This window comes from Gymnoscopelus microlampas, assembly GCF_963454915.1.
Source record: "Gymnoscopelus microlampas genome assembly, chromosome: 23".
In the NCBI taxonomy this organism is placed as follows: domain Eukaryota; kingdom Metazoa; phylum Chordata; class Actinopteri; order Myctophiformes; family Myctophidae; genus Gymnoscopelus; species Gymnoscopelus microlampas.
Window position 1 is genome coordinate 22902760 of NC_139960.1, and position 25099 is coordinate 22927858.

Consider the following 25099-nt stretch of genomic DNA (forward strand, 5'->3'; position numbering starts at 1 on the left):
CTGATAATAAGAACTTAATGTTAACACAAATAAATCCAGAAAAGGTTGAGAACCACTACTGTACAGCATAACAAAGCGGTCATGCTCATTCTACCCTTAGGCATTCCTTAAAGAGAAAAATAATGTGTGGAAAAACCAGACTTCTTTTCATGGAGCTGGTGTTAATTCATTAATCTTAAAAGCAGCTTTAACATGGCAAAAGCATAGGAGCAAGTATCCTCCAGAATGAATCCATTAAGTTGATTTAAACATATTCTATGGATATTATCTAACTTTTCTTCAAAAGTATATTCCAATTGTGTATTGTGGAAATATTGAGTCGACATCTTAGCAGGCATTACAGCATGCAACAGTGTCACAACTAACAGCCAAATACAATGGTGAAACCAAGACAGACTGAAATAACAGGATTATAATTGATTCTGGTTCATTTCGTAGTCTGGTCAGCCAGAAATCAAGATTGTCAAGGACACAAAAAGGAAGAAAAGCTGATGCAAATTAAAACCCAGTGCAAAATGAGAACAGTTTGTATTCTGTATGTTGAAATTTGACGAGTCATTGTTCAAAAGAGTTTTTTTTTAAATGTGGAATATGGCTATGGAGTGGATTAAGTGGCGTCTTACCTTGGGGTCGTAGTCGGGATCGTTTTCCTCATCAGCTTCTTCCTCGCCCTCCTGAACGACAGAGAGAGACATTAAACAGCTGGACCACTGAATTGAAAGACTGTTTGAGAGCTAGATGAATTTAGCACACTAGTAAAACCACCACAAATCCCTTTCTGCACTACTTTAAAGTGATGAGCTGTGAACTACACTGGATGCGGGTCTTCTTCATTACACTGAATAGATAATCCTGTCTATTAATAGTCAGTCTACATTCTTATGCAAACCATCAATAAAAAAAAAGAAAAAGGACAGTACATTTTAAATGCCTTATAACAAATGGTCTGTTCCAGAATTGAGCAAGCAATGTCTCGAGACATAGTTTCATTTCAACATGATAAAGATTTTTAAAAATATTGTTCAGGTAAACTATCATATTGAGAATTCTGTGCAACATAAGAATGCCTTGTAGTGTATGTGGCCTGAAATGCCTTTCTTGATGAATCAAATGTAAGGACTTTATGTCTCCATTTTCAAGACTCAAGACACACTTCAAATTTAAGATTATGCCCCCACCATCAACCACCTCCTCCATGGCCAACCCCTTTTGTGTTCCTTTACAGCCAGGAAAAACATTCACCAATTTACAAAACTGGAGGTGGTGGTTTCAATTGGCCGTTTTAACTGCATTAACGGCAACAATCGATCATCATGAATCTTACCTCATCATCAGCCTCCTCTCCTTCCTCATCGTACTACAACAAAACAAACTTAGGGTTAGCGAGAGACGCATCTTACAAATGAACAACTGTGGTTTAACCCATTAAGACCTGAGGCCGCGTCTAAAAAGAATAATCCTAAAAAATAAAAATAAAATCACGTTTTTTCAAAAATAGCCAAAGAGATCTAAAGTGACACAGATGCGTTCCAGGTATCAATGGTTTAAGCTGGTTTGATTTCTCATACACCTAAGTCACATTTTATGTATAACCCCTAAACACACACACACACACACACACACACACACACACACACACACACACACACACACACACACACACACACACACACACACACACACACACACACACACACACACACACACACACACACACACACACACACACACACACACACACACACACACACACACACACACACACACACACACACACACACACACGGGCCAGTCAAAAAGAATGCTGAATTGTTTCTAGACACTCACATCGTCATCATCATCCTCGATGGCCTCTCCTGTGAAATAGAGCACAGCTCTGGGAACGATGCGCTCGCGGATGAAGTGACCGATCTCAAAATCTGCAGCCAGGATGGCCTCCGAGTCCTCATCCTACAGAAAGTGACAATCACCAGGTCTCTAGATCAGCACTCTTCCAAACTACTCTCTTATTGAGGCTCCTCTGCCACTACTGTCTTGGTGGAGCGCAGCAAAATGTGTGTGACACCGTCATACGACGGAGCATAAATTAAGCATAGTCACTAAAACAAATAATGTCTGGTAATAACACTAGAACTGTACACATTAGATAATTACTCCATTCTTGAGAGTTTGCTTGAAAAATTACTTACCAATTCTCCACTTTCTGGGACTGCAAAATGACAAGAAATGAGGTAAAATATGTTAACCATACATGCAGATGCAACACAAAACCCAGCTCGTACAGTCAATTCCCCAAACTAAAGCTCAACATAATCATAAATAGGGTTGTCCGATATTGGCTTTTTTACCGATAACCGATACACCGATATTGTCCAACTCTTAATTACCGATACCAACCGATACCGATATATGCGGGGATTATTGTGATTAGGGTAAGCTTAAATTTCATATCACACACACCATATACAGTAAGAACTCCTGTAACTTATTTATAAAGCAAAAAAAAAAAAAAAAAAAAAAAATTCAAAAACCGATACAGATATTTTCCCGATATCAATTTTTATGCTAATATCGGCCGATAATATCGGGAGGCCGATAATATCGGACATCCCTAATCATAAATAACACAAATAAATCATTAAAAAAAAAATCCTAGCGTTAGTACAGACCAAAGATGCAGACTTCAGCAGCTGTACATAGTGTGGTTATATAATCTGTGGTTAAATAAAACGACGAATGCTTTTTTTTAACTTTAAGTGAAATTATTTATATTAGTTGCATAGCCATTTCACAGAAGGAAAAAAAAACATAATTCAGCTGAAAAGTTATTTTTGTACGAGCCTAACGTAGAGTGCAGTTGTTACAGTGTGGCATCATACTACAGCAGTTGTGTTTTACACAGCAGAAATCAACTCAAATCATCAGTTATATTCAGTCATAGTGCTAGTGACTTCCTGAAACTTGTTGTGACTTTGGTGGTAGAATACGGTTGTCTTTTATAACCAACCTGCATGTGGGCTGGGCCATATGGACAAAACCAAATATCACAATGGGTTTGATCAAATACCATGATCGATTTTTTGACAACAGTAGTTTTCTTTGAACTTTTTCCAAGTCAAAGTCAACACACTGGGCTAGAATCAACTGCATTTTACGGTAGTGTGAACATGGATAGAACGGGTCCATCCTTACCCTCTGGCGGGGTGAAGAAGTTGAAGAAGGAGTCGTTAGGGACCGTTTTGGTTACCGTCCGGACGGTACCGCGACCCTTGTGCTTTTGCTTTTTCTTGATTGTTTTCAAAGTGACGTTTTTGCCCTTCGTCCAGTCGATCGTGCAGCTGGGAAGGATGGAGGACAAGGATAGAAAACAAGTTCAGATCCCTGTGACACTTGGATCAGAGAGCCCCCTGGGGGCTACCATCTAACTGTCATAGTGTAGACTGGGCTAACAGTAAAAAAAAAAGTTATCAAATGAGGGTCCATGGCCTAATGCATATCAAACTGGGGGTCCTTGCAATTAAAAAGGTTCAATGTTTTAGACTAGAGCATTTAGATAATGCCCTCACTGAAATGTGTAATTGCATTTTAATTGATTTTGAGCTGGCATGGTTTCGCGAGTGAGTGAGTGAGTGTTTTCCTCACCCCGTGCAGCCCATTATCTCCGGCCCGTCAAAGGAGAAAGGGTCATTTTCATCTGGGACAGATCTCATCTTGTAGGTTTTTGTCAGCACTGTGTTTGTGAAGAAGTCATTGGGCTCAAAGTAGAATTCTAATGTGAAACTCTGGAACAACAGAGAGCCAAAACATGAGGGGGGTTAGGATGTCACTATTAAAATAATAATTAAGTCTGCACTCTGGTTCTCAGCTCCACTTTATTTGCGGTTTCTATTACACTACTTCTTCAGGAATCTTTCCTGATGAAGATCAGCGTGATCAATGCAATTTTTATTGTTGATCTGCCATTTGTCCAGCATCTGGACACTGACGAGATCCTTAGGTTGTCACAATTACATGGCATCGACATTAATATGACACTGGACAATAGGTAGATGGCTGTCGATAGCGCCTTGGTTAACTGAATGAGCAGTAGGAACTCACCATAGGCTGGCCTGGGTCTGAGAATTTGACTTTGATATCTTGTAAATGTTTTAGGATGGGTTCGTCATGTTCCTGGAGAGGAGGAAAAAAAGACATTGTGAGATGGGGAACCTAGTTTCATGTATGTCTCCAAATTGAGGTAGCAAGCCAACTCTAGTGCATTAAAAGACTTTATATCTATTTAAAAACATACATTAAAAACATATCACACATCTGCCCATCAACAGACTGCACAAAGTGAAGTGTCCGTTGTGCAGTGTTTAGAGCAATAACAGATCTGGGATAAAGGGAATTAATCAATTAACTAATTAATTGATTACAGATTACATCATGATGAGTTGTGAGCTTGCAGATTTTTGAAGATCCATAATTTCATTAAGAGTTGTTTGTTTTTAAATAATTAGTTCGATCAACTGATCCACCCCTATTCTGGACTTGATGTCATCACTGTAGCACTCGGTTGGTATAACCCCAACCAGTGGTTAGGTAGGAAAATCCATCCATTCAAAAGTTATAATAAAATAGGTGGTGGGTGGTCCCACATAAGACCACAAGGTGTGAAACCGCCTTAGGCCAGTAGGTGGCAGCAAAGATCCAGTTCTCCTCTGCAGTATTTGCATCTGGTGTGACCTAGTTTCCAGCAGCACATCATATTGTATAGTCTGTCTAACCTTCCTTACCTGCAGCATGTCACTGAGCAGGTCCACATTCTTGAAGACCGTTAACCAGAACTCTGGGATGCCCTTGGGGTCCTCCTTCTCCTCGTCCTTCTTCTCTTCCTCTACCTTCGCCTTCTCTTTCATCTCTTCCTAAAAATCAGGGGAGGATGGATGGGAGGGATAAAAAAAAAAAGGGAGTGTAAGACAGGGGTCTCACCTTCGAAATAATGATTTTTCCTTGTTTAGATGTTGACACTAATTTAACCAAAAAAAAAACATCCCCACCCGCACTTTAATTAAAGGCTGCACTCAGCAGCACCGTGCACCAAATACCACAACATGGGAGAATTAGCATTCAGCACCACCGCAAAATGAAATCTCTATTCCAATCACCATTAGCGCTGTTGTCACAGGGTGGGGGTAATCGAACAGGAATAAGCCAAGGGCTCCAGTTCTAATAGAAGCAGTAAAAGATCAAAGAGATTTAAGCTGCATTGTGAGATTTTTGAGAGTCACAAGGAATGAAAACATGCACAATGATGAGGGTTTCATTGAGATATGACCAGAACGTCTCCCGTCTCCTTTCTACAGGATGTTTTTCTAAAGCTGTGTGCTTCCAAACTTAGTGCCCAAGCCATAACAATAGCCACGTCAAAGTGTCAAGGCACACCCGTGTTCACCGCGGAAATAGCAAATTGACAAGTTCACAACATGATCGAAACACATTGTGAGCTTGTATGTGGTTATAATACAGTATATTTTAGGGTATATAATTTACCTCTGCATTGGTGAATTAATGTTCACAAAGTACTGATATAGAAAGTAAAAAAAAAAGAAAAAAGAAAATGAATTAATAACCTGGACTAGTCTATCTGCACAGCGTTTGGGAACCACTGTTCTGAAGCATGTTGTCCAATGGTTGATGATCGATTCTAAGCTCCTCCCCATGACTTTAGTTTCCCCTCCCTGAGCCGCTGTCATGTTGAGACACCTTGGCACACACCTGGCACCATACCGGCGCTTTCAACTATGGTAGACTACGCAGTGCAAGATGACCAGTGGTAGAAAAGTTTGTCTCTCAATTTGTCTGCCTTTGACAAATACATTAACAGCGTAATTGCCCTTGTTTATCGGTGGAGGGGTGGGCCGCGTGTCGCACAATGCAGCTTTGAGTTGCTTGAATAAAAGATGTAAGAGGCATGCAGGCGTAAAAGTCACCTGTACCTGCTTACTTACTGTCAACTCTTCCTCCTCATCTGCCTTCCATTCACACTCCTCGTCTGTGGGTTCGTAGATTGCTTTGACGATGTCACTCCTCTGTGGGGGAAAACGATGAAAAGGGAGAAAACAGTCAGAATTTGGAACGGCAATCAGGCAGACGGGCGTCCTAATAAATAGCATTGCCCTCCCCATTCTTTTTAGCCAGTATTAAGATCATAACCAGTTAAACCCTACTTCGATTGACTTATGTCCCCCACAGGTCTATACTTGGTACCCTCCTTTTTTATCCCTACACCAAATCTCTTCTGAAAAACAGCTCTAGATCAAGTTCGAATACCCCACAGGTCTATACTTGGTACCCTCCTTTTTTATCCCTACACCAAATCTCTTCTGAAAAACAGCTCTAGATCAAGTTCGAATACAAGTTCACAACGTGTCGTTCCAATGCGTTTGTAAATCAGTACACTGGTACTGCTGGGTTTCCATCCTACCAGGACGTTGGTTGCATTTGCATGGTTATCCTTTTAACTCAAGTAGTCCAACCAGGGACTAGTTCTACCTGGTAGGATCGAGGCCCTGCTGCATTGGGGGGCTGCAGAGGACTGGAGCTACGAAGCGCTTGCTTCAAAAGATGCAATTGTTAAGTCCTCTGAGGGCGTATGATGCCAACATCTAGAGGGAAGGCTGGAGATGGCAGAAGCCCATAGTGGGCAAAAAAAAAACTCCAAGAAAGACACAGCTGTTGTCAACCAAGATAAATGCAATATGAGCCCACTTGCCAAGCCAATACATTATTTCCCTAAGACAGCGGTTTGGCGGGGGATACTGCTTGCTGCTGTGTGCGCCCCATCCCTCCTTCCGTCCTACAGTACATCAATGCAGTCAGCTGTAAACCTCGCGCCACCGTAAAAATCAGAAGGTGTCAACATTTCAAGAGTTTAAAGTGCAAAAAAAGAAAAAAAGGCCCCTACTTTCAGATTGATAACCATCCATTTCTGGAAATGTAATTAATGTGTTAGGTTTTATGGTCCCCTGGCTCATGAATGCTGCTCTACCTGTTAAAAAGGAATGTGTAAACCTTCTGTTCGTATAAAAACAGTGAAACGTTACTAGAAGTGGAGTTATAAGGCCCCCCCCCCCCCCCAAAAAAAAGGCCCAATATATTCTGGGCTCCAACCCTGGGCTCTGCCTGAAACGGCCTTGCTTTCTTTTCAAACAGAAAGCCTCCTTCTCCTTAAATCTTGAGCTAGCTTCAAAGAGCAGCCAAGCGAGGGGGTGGGGGTGGGTGTCTGTGCTGGCTAAGCAGCGGCAGAAACAGCAGCGCTAAAGATCTCTGCATACAGATGGCTGTCTGATCAAGGCCAGCAGATGCTGTGGGAGAATGACTCCTCCACAATGTCACAGCGAGGTGCGGTGACACCGTTTTTTTGACGACCAAGTACGAGTGCCTCAGATCAGGTGTCAAAGCAAAGACACTTGTGCAGTTCAATGCACAACGGTTCAAGAGGCTAGGGGCTCCTTCCTCATTAAATTCTATGGTATATAGACAAGTGGAATTTCTAATAATACTGACTGAGCATATTCAATTTGTACATTGTTGAAAGGCCAATCCTTGTCGAAAGGCCAATGCGAATATTCAGAGTATTGGATAGCTATAACCATTACTTTAAAAAAAAAATGTAAATAAAAGATTGTATATCCAAGTTATTTGTCTGCCCTGTGCAGTTTGTGTGTACAATTTTTACTTTTATGTTCCAACGTTCAATGACCAAATCATAATTAAATCATTAATCACAATAATTTGTATGACGATTAAAATGTCATGATGGTGGCTTAGCTCTTGGTCCCATGTGTGATACCAGAACTGAGCAGAATGCCACGCTGGTCAAGACCACCAGGCTGGACAGTGTGCTAGTTAAATCGATCTAGTACTTACTTTGTCAAAGAGGGGCTGGTAGAGGGCAGCGTACTTTCTCTCCAGTTCATGGACCTCCTCGTAGAACTTGGCCTCGATGTGAGCGCATTTCACCTGGAGGTTCTTGAGGGCGTTGACACGTCTCTTTACAACCTTTGGTAAACTGAGGATGACAGGGAGGGAAAGAAATGTTAGTGGATTCATCTGAATGGCTTTTTTTGCTGTAGGAGCGAAAACCAGAGGTGGTAAATAAAATAAAAAACAAATTCTGAGTGTGAAATATTCTAAACTACAAGGCCCTGATCCCATAAAGTTCTGTTTCACAATATGAACGTTCAACTATGTTTCTGAAAGAATTAAAACACTGGTATCATAATGCCTGATACATACTTGGTTGCGTGACATCGGCACACAACTAAGCATAACAACCGTTAGACAAGCGCTGAGGCAACAGAAGAGCGGGACATTATCTTTTGTTGTTGTACCAACTGTTAAAATCAACAAGGCTATAACGCTAGCATCTTTTGTGCTTTATCCATTCAAAAGTCTATGGTGATAATGCTAACTATCATCATTGTGCTTTCCCCATTCAAGAGAGAATGTTAGTTTGTGTATTTTGTAATTAAAAGCTGGCCTCTCGAGATGTTGGGCCCCAAGAGATTAGAGCAGAAACACCGCGAGTCATTAGGTTGCTAAATGGCATCATTGCTACAAAAGCTCTCGAGAGGGGATGTATGCGCTTTGGTTAAGACCACGTGACCCAGCCCTCTGGGACCAAGATGTCAATAAGGGGCGATGGTGCTCTTCACATGGGCCAGTCACACGTACATGAACACAGGTACATCCAGGGAAGCAGCTGCTTTGAATGAACTGCTTCCGTATTCACTCCACAAGTTAAGGATAGTCACCTAGATTCAGTCTCACTACAAAGCAATTACATAAGTTGCAAGGAGCTTGATAAGCTCATGACCGCTCACGGCCGTCTGTCATTGACAGACAACTGAAATATCACGGTTGATTGGAGCACCATCTTCACTTGCCATTTGTTCGCGTCTGCCTTCAAGGCTGCTGTTGAGATGACAACAGCAGCTATTCCAGTTAAAGGTCGAATTTTCCACATTTTTAAACAGAATCCTATGATGTTGGGAAAATATAAAATGGTGGAGATGTTGGTGACATCATGTCCTCACAACAGAACAAAGGATTTAGGTTAAAACATCAGCAAACAACACTCCCATGGTCTCTGGACAGAGGTCCAGAGACCATGTTTGGTGCCACAACATAGAGTACCACGAGTGCAGTTTGGGAATTCCAAGTGGAGATCAGCATTATGATTTTAGCTTTTTAGTTTCTTTCGTAAGATGTGATAAATACAAACTTTAAACAAACAAGAAACCATAGGAGCCTGGCATGGTGAAGTTATCTCTAGAGTGCAGTACACCAGTGCAGCACTTGCCCCGGGGGGGGAGGGCTCTCTGTAAGTCTGTAAGTCAAGTGCCTGCTTTAAAATGGACAGAAACCGAGCCAAGAACACATCTTATACAGATTTGCCTCATTTAATGGCAGTGAAGAAATGATGCCTTGCTTGCTTAGATTTATTGGTTGTGGTGGCACTGGCCGGTTCTGTGTGGATGACACAGTGAATCAAGATTCATAAATCTCATTGCAGGATTTAAATACTAGAACTCATTTTCTTGACTACATTTGAGGGTCTGACCAGAGAAGCAGGCCACTCAGTGGAGTGGGCGGAGTCTATGGTCTGGACCCAAGCAAGGACATCGTTCTATGCTCTTTAGTCAGCAACTTAACCGAGGTGATTCATAAATACAGCAATTAAGGAGTTGGGACCTTAGAGAAGTCACACCGAAATAACTTTCTCTGTGTAATCAATAACAATGCCAGAGCCATCCTGGCAGAGACGTACGTCTCCAATTGCTCTTATTTTTACACTGCCATCAGTGGACCTAAAACATTGACTGCCAAACCCATGAAATGCTGAGAAAGGTTGCTGGCAATGCAGCCTCGTCAGCCAACACTCAGTGCCATGTCTACATAGCATCCTACAATAGAACTGATCTTCTTGGAGGGAATTCATATGGAAGAATCAAATTCGGTATTTCATCACACCCCAGATTAAAAGTAAACAAATTAAGAATCAACAGCCATGCTGGAGAAACTGCGGAAACATTGACTGGAATCATACACACGTCTTCTGGAGCTGTACGAAAATCCAGCCTTTTTGGGAAACTCTGCACTCAACAATATGTGAGGTTTTAGGCTATGAAATTCCCCATTCTTGTCTTGTAATGTATTTGGGTCATATGGAGGGAACTGTACATCCAGGAGACTGTCAAAATCCTCCTAGCGGCTGGGAAAAAGGCCATCACCAGGAACTGGCTCAAGACTGACACACCGGACTATAAACAGTGGAGAAATATAGTGGACAATATTCAGGACATGGAAAAATTAACATTCAAACTGAAAATAAGGGAAGATCTCTATGAAAAACGATGGGAAAATGGATAATATATATAATCCTAAGAGAAGGGATGTGATGATGTAAGAAAATGGGGTTAATGTGCCCCCCCACAAAGGTCTAAATATGTAATATGAAAATATGTTTTTTGTTTTTTTTGTTTTTTGTTTGTCTAAGTACATGTAAATGTCTGTTGTATGATTTGTTTTGTTTTATTTGATAAAGTGATAAATGTAACTGTTTTGATGTATCCTCAATAAAAACAAAGTTATAAAAAAAAAAAGAACTGATCTTCTGTCAAGGACCACACACACACACACACACACACACACACACACACACACACACACACCTCATCTCAAGTGACCATTATGAATTTAAAGAATTAAAGCTGAGATATCCCCTAGTACTTCCTAAACTTCTATTTTGTATTGAGTGTTCCAGGGGATCCCCAGCTAAATTAGTTGATATAGCATTATAAAGAAAAATCAGTGTAACCACTTGAACGCTATTTTATACTATCTGAAACTAACTGATCTACAAACTTCGAACACATAGATGTGCTATTTTCATAACATTTTGAAAAATAGTGAAAGTTATTGAATAATTTAGAATCTCTGTGGTATAAATTATTTTCATATGGGGGGCCAAATACTGTAAATATCAATTTGGGGGTCCTTCACATTAACAAAGGCTAGACTCAAGTTTTCACACTGTAGCTCCCCATTATTACTTTATTGTGTCATCTACTGAAAAGTTACTTTCTCTCGTTGGCTCCAACCCCTGTATTGCTAGCCTCGCATTCAGGGTCTGGTGACGCTGACGAAGGCGGGGTTTTCTCGGTACGGTTAGAATATAACCAGCCAGGGCGCCCGCTGGCCTAGCGGTCTAGGTGGATACCACATATAGGCTTGTGGGTTTAAATCCTGTTCCCGTGACCATTGCTGCGTGTCTCTCCCCATCTCGCTCTCCCCGTCTCCGGTCTACCTCCTGTACTATCAATAAAGGCAGAAAACCCCCAAAACGATCAAAAAAATAATAAAAGAATCTAACCGGCCCAATGGGGATGATCCAGTATGAACCAATCTCAAAGAGTCCCACTTTGGCCATGTCCCCAATGCCATCTCAGAGAACGGCTGCACTGTGAGGGTTTTCAGACTGAATAATGGAGTGAAATGAAATGAAAATTCAGGCTGAGTGTCTGGCTAACTAGTCTCCATTGATGAGTTGTAATACAAAAGTGGAATCTCCAGCATTTCATCTTACACCAAGTACCATGTTTCGTGACATCAAACATAAAATGTTTAACCACACAAACCCTAGTGTCCTCATTCTGGGTCATAAATGTGGCGAAAAAAACAAGCTATTTTCTGTGAAGATATTTGATGTAGAGGGAAAGGGGAGGGGGCTATGGTAAATTAAGTATATAGGGTTTAAGTTATCTTAAGAGTCCATGTTTACACCCAAGCAGTTGGCAGTAATTGTCTCACCTCTCCATGTAACCTGATGGTGAGCCCACCAGGCCATCCAGCCTTTCCTGTAGAGCAGCCAAGATCTGTGGGTTCTGCATCATCTGTACTGTGAGCTGGCGAGCTGAGGACGAGGACAGAAACGCACACATTGTAGAAAGATACATTTTAGCCCTGGTTTTAAATGACAGGAGGCATTTTACAGTATTTGGCAGCACACATTATATACATATTTTACAGTTACACCGAGCTGAATAACAGTAACATATCAATTATACATCATTAGGAATTACAGTTGGTATATCAAAACAAATCGTGCAATATACTGTATATGACAAGTAAATGTATCCAATTTTTGATGTGTCAAGATAAGAGTAGAAAATACATTATTGTACAGTAATATTTCAGTAGCGCTGAATAACACATTCCAAATGTCATGTAGATTATTTTGGGCATTTCAGATTTACATAGACAGGATGCTGTTGTTCTGTGGACGGTTGATTCACTGGCTGAGTCATCAGGGCTCTAGTCTCGCGAGCCAGACTGTTGCCTCCCACAATTTTCAAATGCTTCAGTCATAGTCTGGAACACGGAAGCTCTGACAATGATCAGAGGATAAAGCGGATGAGACGCCTCCTCCCCACTTCCGTATAGTCTTTACAGTGGCGCAAATTTGTCCTAATATAAATAATCGAAGCATATATAGCTTGCTGCTCATCAGAAATGGAGATTCTAAAATAAAACGTAAAGATATTTAAAAAATATATTTTCGTGAACAGAAATGTCAAACAGATGACAGCTTCCGTTATCGGCATTCGGGATGTGCAGTTCCAGACTATAGAGCATTCGGACATTGTGGAATAGCTGCCTGCCTACGAGAGACTATAAGGGCTCTAAACCAGGGTGCTTTCAGATACTGTCTTTGATGCAAATGCATTCTAGATGCAAATTCGGCCAACGTCAGGTTTGTGTTATCCACATGTCCATATTCTGGGGAAAACATTGGGCAAAAATAACAGATCTACAAGCTTGCAATGCATTGTGAGTTTATCGATCGGCTATTTTCTGAAAAAAAGAGATTTGGTGTACTGTAGACGGAAATACTAGCACACCTAGTACAGAGCCATGGGGGACCCCACTCAACTATAGGCTATAGCTCTCAGCCTGATTTATATTCATTGTATGACAGTGTGGGGAGCTGAAAATAGACAATCTACAAGCTCACAACGTGACATGTTGTGACACGCGCGCGCGACACTGGTGTATGACAGACTATAAATTAAACATAAATGTGAGGCAGGCCACAAAAAACAATAGCAACTCGTATTATTGGCCAGATATACGCAATACATCACGAGCGTATCCCAGGTGCTGTAAATGGGACAGATATTCCTGGACAACTCGGCTATCCAGGATTTTGACAGCAGTGTTAACGTACACGCCTATCCACTCACTGTTGTGAAGCAAGTGAAAATGGGGAATGCACTTCTGTCTGTGACAGCTGGACAGGTAAAATGTGACACAATCATGAGTGCGAAACACACCCATCAAAGCCTACTCAGCTAGCTCACTGCAGACCGTGAGTTGACAGGTATTGACATCCTGAAATCATTTGCCTTGTACCAGTTTACAGCCATCACAATATTCGAAAACTCAATAGTATCTACAGCTACACGATTAAAAGGAGCCACCTGTCTCCCGTGTGTGGGGGGTTATTGATAATCACATATCTCCATTGCCAAACGATCGAGAACAATCGTCTGCAGCCACGACTAAAGCGAGGAGGAAGCTGCTGCATAATTTATAACCGAGCCAGCAGGCTTTAATTTGTGCTGTTGCCTTCAAATGCCAATGCGAGGTTCCCAAATCTTTTCAGTTGTGATTCATGGGGTCCACTTCATTGTGTTGACTGACTGTTGTTTTCTCAGCATGCAAACAGTGGCAAACTGTAACTCTCCATTACTTAGTGCAATTCTAATTACAATGGGTGTTTGAAGCTCATGCAAGGTTTTTGCTGCACGTGTGTGTCTCTGTGTGTCTGTGTGTGTGTGTTCACCGTCAGCATGACTGAGAATTCTTGAAGTATGGTTAAGACTATAAATAAGTAAAAGGCCAAAGGTTGTCTAATTCTATCCACAATAGGCTGCAAGTAAGCCAATACATGAGAACAAAACAACATTATTTATTGAAGATCTAAGGAAGAATAAAAAGAGTGTCTACATCTTAAAATAATACAATAGATTACTCAAATTCAAACCCTTACTGCTGGAGCAAAAACAAAATGCCAAGTCAAACCAACATCAGTTTAATGTTACCGAGTGTTGAGTTCAGAAGAGGAATGAGCACTGTTGAAAAATATTCAAATCCAATACCAGTCTATTATACTTCAATTTCACTACCGGATCCAAAAGAATATTTGTTGATTGAAAGCATATTTCATTACACATTAAACGCAATAGGGGGAAATTATTATCCGTGTCAACAAACCTATTGTCAAATTATTGTCACACAAAACAGACCCTGTTAATGTAAGAAACTAACGGCATTCGTCATTTGATACCTTTGCTGTTGACATCTTCTCCCGTCTCCTCCTCTTCTACCTCTTCCACGTCCTCCATGTCTGCAGGGTCCAGCTCAGCCTGGTCTTTGCTGTTCAAGGAGACAGTAGGAGTGGGGCAAATAGAAAGAGTCAGAAAAAATACAGAAAGCCATGATGTTTTACCAGGCTTTTTGCTGTGAGCAAATTGTATGGGTATAAAGTAGTAGAGTTCAACTGACAATTAAGGTGTTTTATTCAGTCAGATCCAGCTGGACATGATTTTACTTTAGAAATACAGAGAATCTATCTATCCTGATTTATAATAATCACCTTTTTATCCTGAATGCCATTTGATGACGCATCACAGGACAACACTAATACTAACGGCAACAAGTCATCACCTGCCCACCATCGTGTCAGTCCGTATCTATAGGGCAGATCAATGGCTGAACAGTGTGTGCGTGCGTGTGTGTCAAGAGGGCCTCTGTTGCCCGTGGTCTGACACACACTGGAGCGTTGCTCCTATTGGACCTGTGTCAAGGCCCATCCATCAAAAGCAGTGATGCGTCTGGATGGCCAACAGCAGCGCATGTGGAACCAATGAGTGTTCGAGTGCCTGTCCATTTGTATGGCGGACGGTGTATATGCATCGCGAGGCCAAACATGACATGCCAATCGAGTAAACAAACAACCACTTTCATGGCAGTGAAATGAGGAAGAGAGACAGGCGAGCGGGATGGCTTTGTATTTATCTGCTTACTCTGACACACAATGATGAAACTGCCTTGTGCAGCATTTGTTCCCTTTTCATCAACACTGGTCCTGTTCACAAGCGTCAACTGTACTCTTGGTAATTGGCCTCTTTCGGCTATAATTTCATTAAGACTGTTCCTGACACCATGGACTAATGTGGGTTTCAAATTGATACCACATCTGCCCTTCACCTCACCACTCTAAAGAGAAAGAAACAGTTCCAAAACAAGATGCTGCCGATTAGAATCCAAAGACAATTTTTGTCCATGATATAATGTATTTTAATTTAAACGTTTTACGTAGGATGGTAGAGACAGGAATCTGAGGACAGAGATGGGGGAAGGACAAGCAACACAGGTCTCCAGTCAACTTGAAGCTATTTGACTTTTTTTGACTAACTAGACTAAATGTGATTATGCGATCGCATAATTTACCGCATAATCAGCCAAATATGCCGCATATTTCACAACTTCCTGCAATTTCACTGCATTAAAAAAAAGAAATAATAATATCCTACACAAAAACCCTGCACATTTTATCGAGAAATCAAGGATTTTAGCCTGCAAAATCAAGGACTTTAGCCAGCAAGAATTTTTGCCCGCGTTTTTCTTTAGGGTCTATACAATTAAAGAAACATCATTCAACAATGCCAAATCCCCTACAGCAAGGCACTTGGATTTCTTAAATTCTGCAGGGGAGCTGCTCGGTGACAAAGAGTAACTAGTTTGGGCCACTACATACTTTCATATCAGCAAAGCGTCAGTTTGAGGCTAAAACTGATTGGCCAGTACATTATTAAAGTTAGCATGCAATGTGTGAGCAAACTCGTGCAAATGTAGCATGACAATAATGATCCATGAGTTTGCTTCCTCTTGGTGCTGGAAAATCAACACCAGCCTACGTAAATTGCTGTGCATCGATGCACTCGACACACAGCATGCACTGATAAGTGTTATGTCATATTCCTCAAAATAGAAGGATAGGATTCAGGATAAAAAGGATGCACTTACTTGTCTAGGTCTGCCATCTTAGCCAAGTAGATTGATGCTATGAAAAAAGAGAGGAAAGGAAACCGTTTAGACTTAGACAATAGTCAGTAGTTTGGGGTTACATCACAGGGCCAGTCTGCCACCAGACATGATTCAATAAGTATTTGCAGTACATCCTTTATATTCATTTTAACATGCTAGAGGTTGGAGGGATTTGCAGTCTAGAACAATGGGTGACAGTAGCAGACAAAATTTAGACGAGCAAAGTGAAGTTGGTATGCTTTTCTGTGACTGACAATTGCACTCATTTGGTTTCAAAAACACACTGCACTCATTTGGTTTCAAAAACACACTGCTAAGAATTATTTTCGATTTCAAACCGTTGATTAATCTAGGTCTGATTATGACAGGCGGTTACAAACATTAGGCATTCATTCATCAATCATTTAAGGAACCAATATCCCAGGAATCATTAACCAACACTAACAGGACATAATCTGATAAATTTAGCATGATCCTACACTTTCAAATACATCACCAAAATGGACTTAAAATATCTTCAGCCCAGTTTCTCCACTGGAAACAACATGATGGCTACGAACTGTAATCCACCAAACCCCAGAGAAAATAGCAGTGCTAGCATTGCCCTGGTGTAAGGCGACAAGCATTAAAAAAAAAGGCATACATGTGTTCATTACTGTACTACTTAGTTCCCAGTGTTAACCAACAGTCAACATCTGCTGCTGCAGTTTAAAGCACAACCCAACGACGCCTTTAATCTTACAAGCGACCTATATATCTCCTCAGTCAACTGTTTTCACTGCAGCGAGCAGTGCTCAGTTAATCCATACCCTGCCTGCACTACCCTGGGCTGAGGCTTTGGCTGCTGATGACACAGGACAGGGGGCACCCGGTTGGCTACCTGATAACATGATAGCAGCATGCAGCACACATGGCCCGACCCAAAACGGACACATCTGAAAGGGCCGCTTTCATTCAAATAAGCCAACAGGGCAGAGACCAACATGAAAAGACGACAGTGGCCAACTGATTCCAAAGCAGCCAGTTTCAACCTTTCATCGGCCAAGATATGGGTTTCAGCTTGGGAAACAAGTTCTAGGCAATGGCCAAAGTGGCTGGTAGACAAGACTAACAGGCAGTGCTGTGAAAGACAATATTTACCATCATTTGGCTGGTGACAGATATGAGCTGCAAACCCTAGCCCTGCTTGTAAAGAAAGCCTTGTTCATAACGTGACAGAAGATGGTAGAAGACCCAAAAACATCACTGTGATGCAGCAAACACAATTTACAGATTTGTTGATCAACTAATCAACCTATGACTATTAGTGTGCCGAAGATTTTTTGTTGAGAACAGCTCCTAGAAATGACTTCACGTCATCATACAATTACACATTTTTATACAAGAGACCCCTTTGTTTCAGTCAAATAAAGCCACATGGGGACAGTATGAGAATCAAACTTGGTCATGACTCACACCACCTTCCCTAACCTCCTCCTAGAGCAGGGTGGGGGGGGGGGGGGGGTAGATCACCAGTGTTTTCTCAGGGGGTTTGGGGGACAGGAGACAGTCTCACAGACAATCAGCACCACAAGACAGCCATGGTAACAGATCATGACCTGGAACTGACACTGGTGTCAAAACTCACAATCGCTAAAATGGCCTTAACTCAAATCCACTGACGTGGTGGCAGATTATGGATTGGAAGAATTCTCCTTGTCAAGTGAAATGGAAAGAGCCATGAATGCAGATTGATTAAAGGGGGTTTGGATTTTCAATATTGGGGTAGCACAGAAATACCATAGGGGTAGCCAGACCTACACGTCAACCAAGGTGGAGGTTTGTCATCCATCAATGTAATTGATCGTAATCATTTAAAAACACATGCTAATAGGGCAGGTTACGTGGACGTCACACTGTCCTATAGGTGGAGCTGCAGCCACATCACACAAATACTAGGAGTGTCTTGATTTTGGTTCTAAATTGAAATTAATGTTCCAATTTCAAGCATATGAATCACTAACAGGTTCGGGATTCTGGCAGTATTCATTCCGTTCATCCTGTGCATTAGAGGGAAGCACACAGTTGCCGTTTTTCTGTGTATCCAAACCATGCGCTCGTGTGAAGGAAAAAAGGCAAAGGGAAAACATAATTGCCTTGAGCAACACAGAGATACATGACCATCATAACACTACATTAATGATGACTGGTTAATTGAAAATCCCTTTAAACGCTCCTCATGCATGATGCAATTTATGCATTTCATTTATGACAAAAGTGACAATTTGGCATTTGTGTGACTTGAGGTAAGCAAAGCATAATGGTTATTTAAATAAAACTTACTGAGAAACAAATGTTTGTCTTTGCAATTGAAGACTTAACAGTCTTAGCAATGACAGTGCAGAAAATCTAAATTGAATTGTTAATTTTGAGAATCATGGCACTTCTAACAAATAGGGTGCCAGGAAGCATGTGTTCCCTCACACAGGTCGAATCCACATCACCGCTGGCTATGAATGGGGATGGGACGATAATCATTATCGTGATGAAAAAGAAACCCTCACAATAATCGTATTGCCGAGATTTATCGTGAAATTGTCCTCCGTCATACACTAGGATGAATTAGCTTTTGTTGAGCTGCAAATTCAGTACCACTTAAACCCGCTACACTAGATAAAACGGACCTGTAATGAGCGCACTTGGTACACTCTCATGTCACTCTACACAAATCGATTGGCCAAAAATAGACGATCTGCAACAGCTTGTAGATCAGCTATTTTTGGCGACCGTTCCCCCCTGAATAGGGATGCTGGGGGTTCAAGTGTTTAACAAAGGGGCATTTTACGTTTTAAGCATATTTTGATTATCGTGATATCGTTAAATCCCAATTATTTTTGCCAGAGTGATCGTGACATGTTATTTTCATATCGTCCCATCCCTAGCTACAGTATAATGCAGCAAAGGCTCACCCTACAGAATGGGCCATCCATTTATATTTAAAGACAGAATATTTAACCCATTATTATGAACCCCCTCCCTGAAAGAAACTCATTACTGGAGGTCACCAGAACCGAAGATGCAAAGAACATGCAAAGGACAGTGCTCATTTTCAAAGCCTGGAGACACGCATCAAGGGTGTGTACGCATAAAGATGATGCTGAGCAAACGTCTATGCAAAGATCAGCATGTATGGAAGTGACAAGTTGCACACCTCTCCATATACTCTACAGTTAAGTGTACGCACTTTATCAGGGCAAATTATTTTAGTGAGAAGTGATTCCGAGAATAATTATAAATGCTATATTTTTTTACTGTTCTTACTAGACAGTCCAATAGTCTGATCTGAGTCTAGGCCTGGGCAATACTGCATATGAATATTGTATCTAGATTGTGATATCTGCCTAGATATCATCTGAGATGATAGGACTTAAGTGTTGTCTTTTCCTGATCGGGGTCCCCCAGGCATCTATACATGGTCCTCTCCTTTTCTCACTCTAAACCAAATCTCTTCCCAGAAAGTAGCCTATCTACAAGCTCCCAACTCGGTGCCTTGTGACACTCCCCATTTTGGCCATGTCGTTACAGGTGAAAATGTTCCCAAAATGTCAATTAACGACATAAAATGTAACAACTGGTTATCTACAGAAAACTATCCAAAAAAGTTGAATTGGGTAATCCTGACTAGTGAAAATGACACATCTAGAGACACCAGCCCTGACTCCCAAGGGACAAATTCAGATTGGCCAGGTGGTAACCACCTCATTTGAAAAAAAACAGAAGCTCAGACGTTAGAGTTAGGTTTGAAGTCCATTGTCAAATATCCATTTTAAATAGAGCTTGTCAAAGGAAACTTGATTCATCTCAAGGAAGAGACTTAATTTAGTGAAGCCGCCATATCAACGGCAACATCTTTCGACCGATGTGATTAATTCTGAATCAGCCTGCGATTAGCTAATGAGGTATGATCAGTCACCTGCATGTTCGAAAATACCCACCCATATGACATTATTACAGTCACACTAGTTGTGTAGGACAGGCTAGTGTTGTTTCTTATTTAAGTGGGATACTGATATGCAAGGAAAATGACACTTATGACAACATTTCAGCTATAACTCATGTTATAACGCTTATCGAATGCAGTGTCAGCACAAGAACAGCCAAGATGCACTCCTGCACCAGGACATGCTGTATAGTTTTATGCATTATACAAGTCATATTGCCTTGCAGACACATATGTCACGAATAAGTTAACATGACAATATCCAAGGCAAGATGATATTCTCCAGTCTCACCAAATTATTGATGGCAGAGTGAGTACTATAAAAAGGCTCTTAGCAGAGAATTTTTCTTTTCTAAAAAGCAAACAATGTATCAAATTCAGTGACAGAGCAAATATGTTTGAAAGCCGAACTGTTGATTTTTCCTAACCAATGAAAACGCATCTAACTAGGACAGGATATTCTATAAATGTGAACCTGCAACTCAACAAAATAACTACCGTCATTATGTTCCTTGAATATGTTGATTGCCTGCAAAGAGACACTTGACTCTGGGAGTGGAGGAGCTACGCCAAGTGCCATTGCAGAAGATCTTTATATACCTGCCACCAACTCACAGAGCAGACCAAATACCTGCCAACTCACAGATCAGATATTTTCACCTTTTCGCTTCGATGTGTGAAAACTACTTATTTAGATGGAATTTATAGAATCAGCCTCACGTCTTAAACAAGATCATTTGGACCAACCTTCCATTCAAACACTGCTCAAGCCATGTCAGACACGTTATTAGCAAGTCAATCTGTACTCAGATCCGTTACTGCATATAGAACCAACCCATGTGGGAAGTAACTAAGTATTTACTCAAGTACTGTACTTAAGAAAGTTTTTAGATTTTTTACTTCACATGAGTATTTCCAATTTTCGGTACTTTTACTCCTACTCCAGCTCAGAGGTAAATATTGTACTTTTACTCCACTGCAATTATTTGAAACTTTACTACTTTGCAGATATACATTTTTATATTATTAAAAACACATTAACCACTTTAATCCCATTTCAATAGGCTATGTACAAGCTCAGTGCTACTTTACCTTAAGAAAAAAAATCTGGGTACTTCTTCCATCAGTGTCACAAAGCCTTGCCAGCGACCACGTGTTGCATGCTGCACATTGCACTAAACATGGCAAACCATCGGTGACTTCACAAAGGACTGGTGGATGCCTGCCTACTTCACTTTGAACGTTAACAAAGTAACAATCTGAACCACAAGCCTACTACTAGAAATATGTTGCCATTATGGTAATAAACTTATTTTGACCAAAATAAGTCATAGCAAGTTGGCCAAGTTAGTTGACCGGGCCAACCAGACTTCTAGTCAGTACAGTGCCTTTAGTTAAGTTAGCTTCTACTTAGCAACCTTGCTATGTGTGCACTAAGACACTTTAGCGCACATACGACAGAAATGAGACGAAAATATGGGCAATCGGATGTAGGGAGTACGAAAAGTGGCCAGCTAATTGGGTCCCAATATAAAATAAACTACCAAGTTACATTGATCAAAGAGCATCATCCAGTCGATTCTATTCACACCCCACCCCGCAGCATCAGTACTCATAGCCTTGTAGTCTTATATACATCACTGGGTTACTTTAGTTTATTATAGAAAATAGTTATTCTATGGTAAAATAGTTATTCTTTAATCAATAATTAATTTGAGGAACTTTCTGAATATCCAACACGAGACGCTAAAAAAATATGTATATACATTTTTTTTAAATATACATGGTACAAAAACAACGTCCACACCCTCATCCCAAGAAATAAGGTCTAGTCTAAAACACAACACATGTGCCAACAAATTCCTACTTATAACAGGGATCATCCGAGCCTAGTGTTTTGCTAACACTACCGACCCGGTTTAGGAGGATCCATGATGACTTCTAATCACCGTGTGATCAGGAATACCAAAACGCTCGCCCCAAAACACAGTCGCCCCAGGGCAAATCCGGCGACCTCCGTACGGTTGCCACCTGGCATTCCTAAATGTTGTCCCACTAAACTATGCTTAACCCTAACCTTATGCCTAAACGTAACCTCAGTAAACTATGCCTAAACCCAACCTTATGCCTAAACATTGCCTCAGTAAACTATGCCTGAACCTAGCCATGGATCACATGACGGTTGTCCACCTGCGCCACGACCGTCATGGATGCACTTCAACCGTGTTGTGGCTTTTCTCCATCACATACATCTACATGATTAAAGTTTAGATTTCAAATATGAAGTGCTTACCCCATGGCCATGGATGTTACAATTTTGCACGCTCCAGCAGAAGTAACCGAATCTCCCATGTTGTTCAATAAAAAGCCTCTTAATCTGATTGGTGGCCATGTTCTAATAGTTATAATGTATCAGAGTGCAATACACCTCCCACCAGATAGGGTCGCATAGTTGAAAGGATATGGCTAAAAAACTGAGAAAATGACCACCGATCAGATTAAAATTCCCTTTATTGAACAATCCGGAAGACGCAGGTACTTCCAGGCGCGTGCAATAATTGTAACATCTGTGGCCATGGGGTGAGCACTTCATATTTGAAATCTGAACGTTCAAGTAGATGTACGGGTTGTTAAAGGAGAAATCCACCACACACGGTTGAAGTGCATCCATGACTGTCATGATTATGACAGTCATGTTTCAGGGCTAGCCTAAAAACACAACCTCAGTAAAGCAGTGCCAAAACCTAACCTTATCCCTAGACTTAACCTCAGTAAACCCATGACTAACCCTATATTTATTTCTAGCCTTATCCTCGGTAAAACAAATACAAGAATACAAGAACCACTGGGGCCGAGCGGTCCGTGAAGAAAATGGGGGCTAGCATGTTTTGGGGCGAATCTTCCGGTTACCCCGTGGAAGCAGCGAGCTGCTTTACATGTTAAACCACATCATGGTGGAGCCATGGTTTTGTGCCTAACATTGTATCCCTGTCACAATCCGTTTCCCACTTAAAAGTTCACCGTTTTCTCCCACCCCCTTTCGTCCCCATTTGGGTTCCAAGGGAAATAAAACCGCGAGGGGGAAAGAAGCCGATTCTTACGGGGATACAAAAAATTCGTACAACACCACCCTCTCAGTCTCAATGGCTGCTCTTCACCGTTGCCAGATTTTGCGACAGAAATAAGTAACCAGGTATAGGAAAACAAGCCCAAAAGAAGCAACTTTAGCCACATGGACACTTTCAACCTATATGCGTCAGCAAGCTCACAAAAACTCATGCACAAATAAATGTGAAATATGTTTTTAAACATTCCAACACAAAAAAATGCTCCCTGGGCACATACCATTTATGAAAATATTTTGAGAACCACTGATTTCAAAATATATATTTTTGTGAGCAAGCCTAAATAAGCATGTACACTTTAGAAACAAGCCCCAAAAACCGCAACAACCACCAATATTTGCAAGCAACTTTAAAGAAAAAGAAGCCCAAAGTCGCTTATAATAAGTCGACCTGGCAACACTGCTAGCATTTAGCCGGAGGACTCGTCGTTTCAACACGCTATAGCCACATTATCGAGTTTACTTTAGGGTTACAGGGTTACAATCCCGCATATGGTGCGTGCGAAGCGACTGCAGTTCGAGTCGGAGCATAAATATCGAGTCATTGTACCCCTACCTTCTGGTTGTACAAGGCGGTGGTTGGTGCTACGCAGTGAAGCGGTCACACAGGGAGGAGGAAAAACACTCCGCTCTGATGGCGGTAAAAAAAGGGAGCGAGGTATCCCGCCGCCTGCGCTCATATACATCCGACGTCATCACGTAAAAACCAGGCGGGTCACGCTGCTTGTGGGAGGGGTTAGAGAAGAATTCCCGGGAAAAAGTAGGCTCGTCTACGTCAACTTTGAGAAAGGCTCGTTGTGTTTCATGGTGTGTTTGTGGTGTACAGTGGTGGAAAAAGTACTCCGATTTTTTACTTAAGTAAAAGTATCAATACTGCAATGTAGACATACTCTGTTACCAGTAAAAATCCGGAATTCGAAATTTACTCGAGTAAAATTACAAAAGTGTTGGTATCAAAATGTTCTTAAAGGGATAGTTCACCCCAAAAAATACTTATTTTCTATCAATTACTCACCCCATGAAGCCTTGAATTCTTGGAGATTTTTCCGTTTTTGTCGCATTCCTAAGCCAATAATTTGATGACCGGTCAAATTAGTCTCCGGTCCTACCGGAGACGCCGCTGGTCATCAAATTATTGGCTTAGGAAAGCGATAAAAATCTCCATGAATTCAAGGCTTCATGGGATGAGTAGTCCATAGAAAAAAGTCATTTTGGGTGTGAACTAGGCCTACTTTTTCAAATGTTGAAAAATCTTTTGAAAATAGCAGATCTATTCTACTTTTGAAAATAGCTGATCTACTGTAGGCCTACAAGCATTGTGAGCTTGTGTAGATCGCCTATTTTCAAATAGACGATTTATATATATATATAATAGGGCTGACGTGATTAATGTATGTTTAGTAATAATAATCAAAATCTACAAAGTAACTAACTGAAGTTTTCAAATAATTGAAGTCGAGTAAAAAGTATAATATTTGCCTCTGAGATGTAGTGGGGTAGAAGTAAAAGTATTGGAGTAAATGTACTTATGTACCTATCGTGACATAACTCGGACGGCGCTCAGTTGGCTGAAGGGGACTTCGCAATGTTCGGAATCGGCACGGCGACTCGCTCGCTTTAGCCCGCTCGGCGGTGCCTCTCGTGGCTCGAGTCCCCTCCAGACGGCGCGCCTCCGTCGAGTTGTCCGAAAACAAACGCTAGGTCTATACTTTGCCAACTGTTGACACATACAGTACCTAATCGCCTCCATAGTACTGATTTCTTAACCACTTCTGGGGGGAACATTAGCCAATCGGCTATTTTTGGCAAAGAGATTTGGTATAAAAAAAGGTGGT

General features: G+C 41.2%; 1 protein-coding gene across 1 annotated transcript in view; it reads right to left on the reverse strand.

Annotated features, from left to right (window-relative positions):
• nap1l1 (nucleosome assembly protein 1-like 1) overlaps window positions 1-23960 on the reverse strand; it is a gene marked incomplete at its 5' end in the record, with an annotated part of 30499 nt that extends 6539 nt beyond the window's left edge. Inside the window, 15 exon segments of the mRNA XM_084049826.1 lie at window positions 624-674; window positions 1325-1357; window positions 1828-1950; window positions 2190-2209; window positions 3193-3338; window positions 3643-3782; window positions 4099-4170; window positions 4779-4907; window positions 5994-6074; window positions 7915-8056; window positions 11860-11962; window positions 14399-14487; window positions 16141-16177; window positions 23821-23914; window positions 23916-23960. Of these exon segments, the coding sequence (XP_083905952.1) occupies window positions 624-674; window positions 1325-1357; window positions 1828-1950; window positions 2190-2209; window positions 3193-3338; window positions 3643-3782; window positions 4099-4170; window positions 4779-4907; window positions 5994-6074; window positions 7915-8056; window positions 11860-11962; window positions 14399-14487; window positions 16141-16177; window positions 23821-23914; window positions 23916-23960 (1305 nt within the window).
• Between the last annotated feature and the right edge of the window lie 1139 nt (window positions 23961-25099).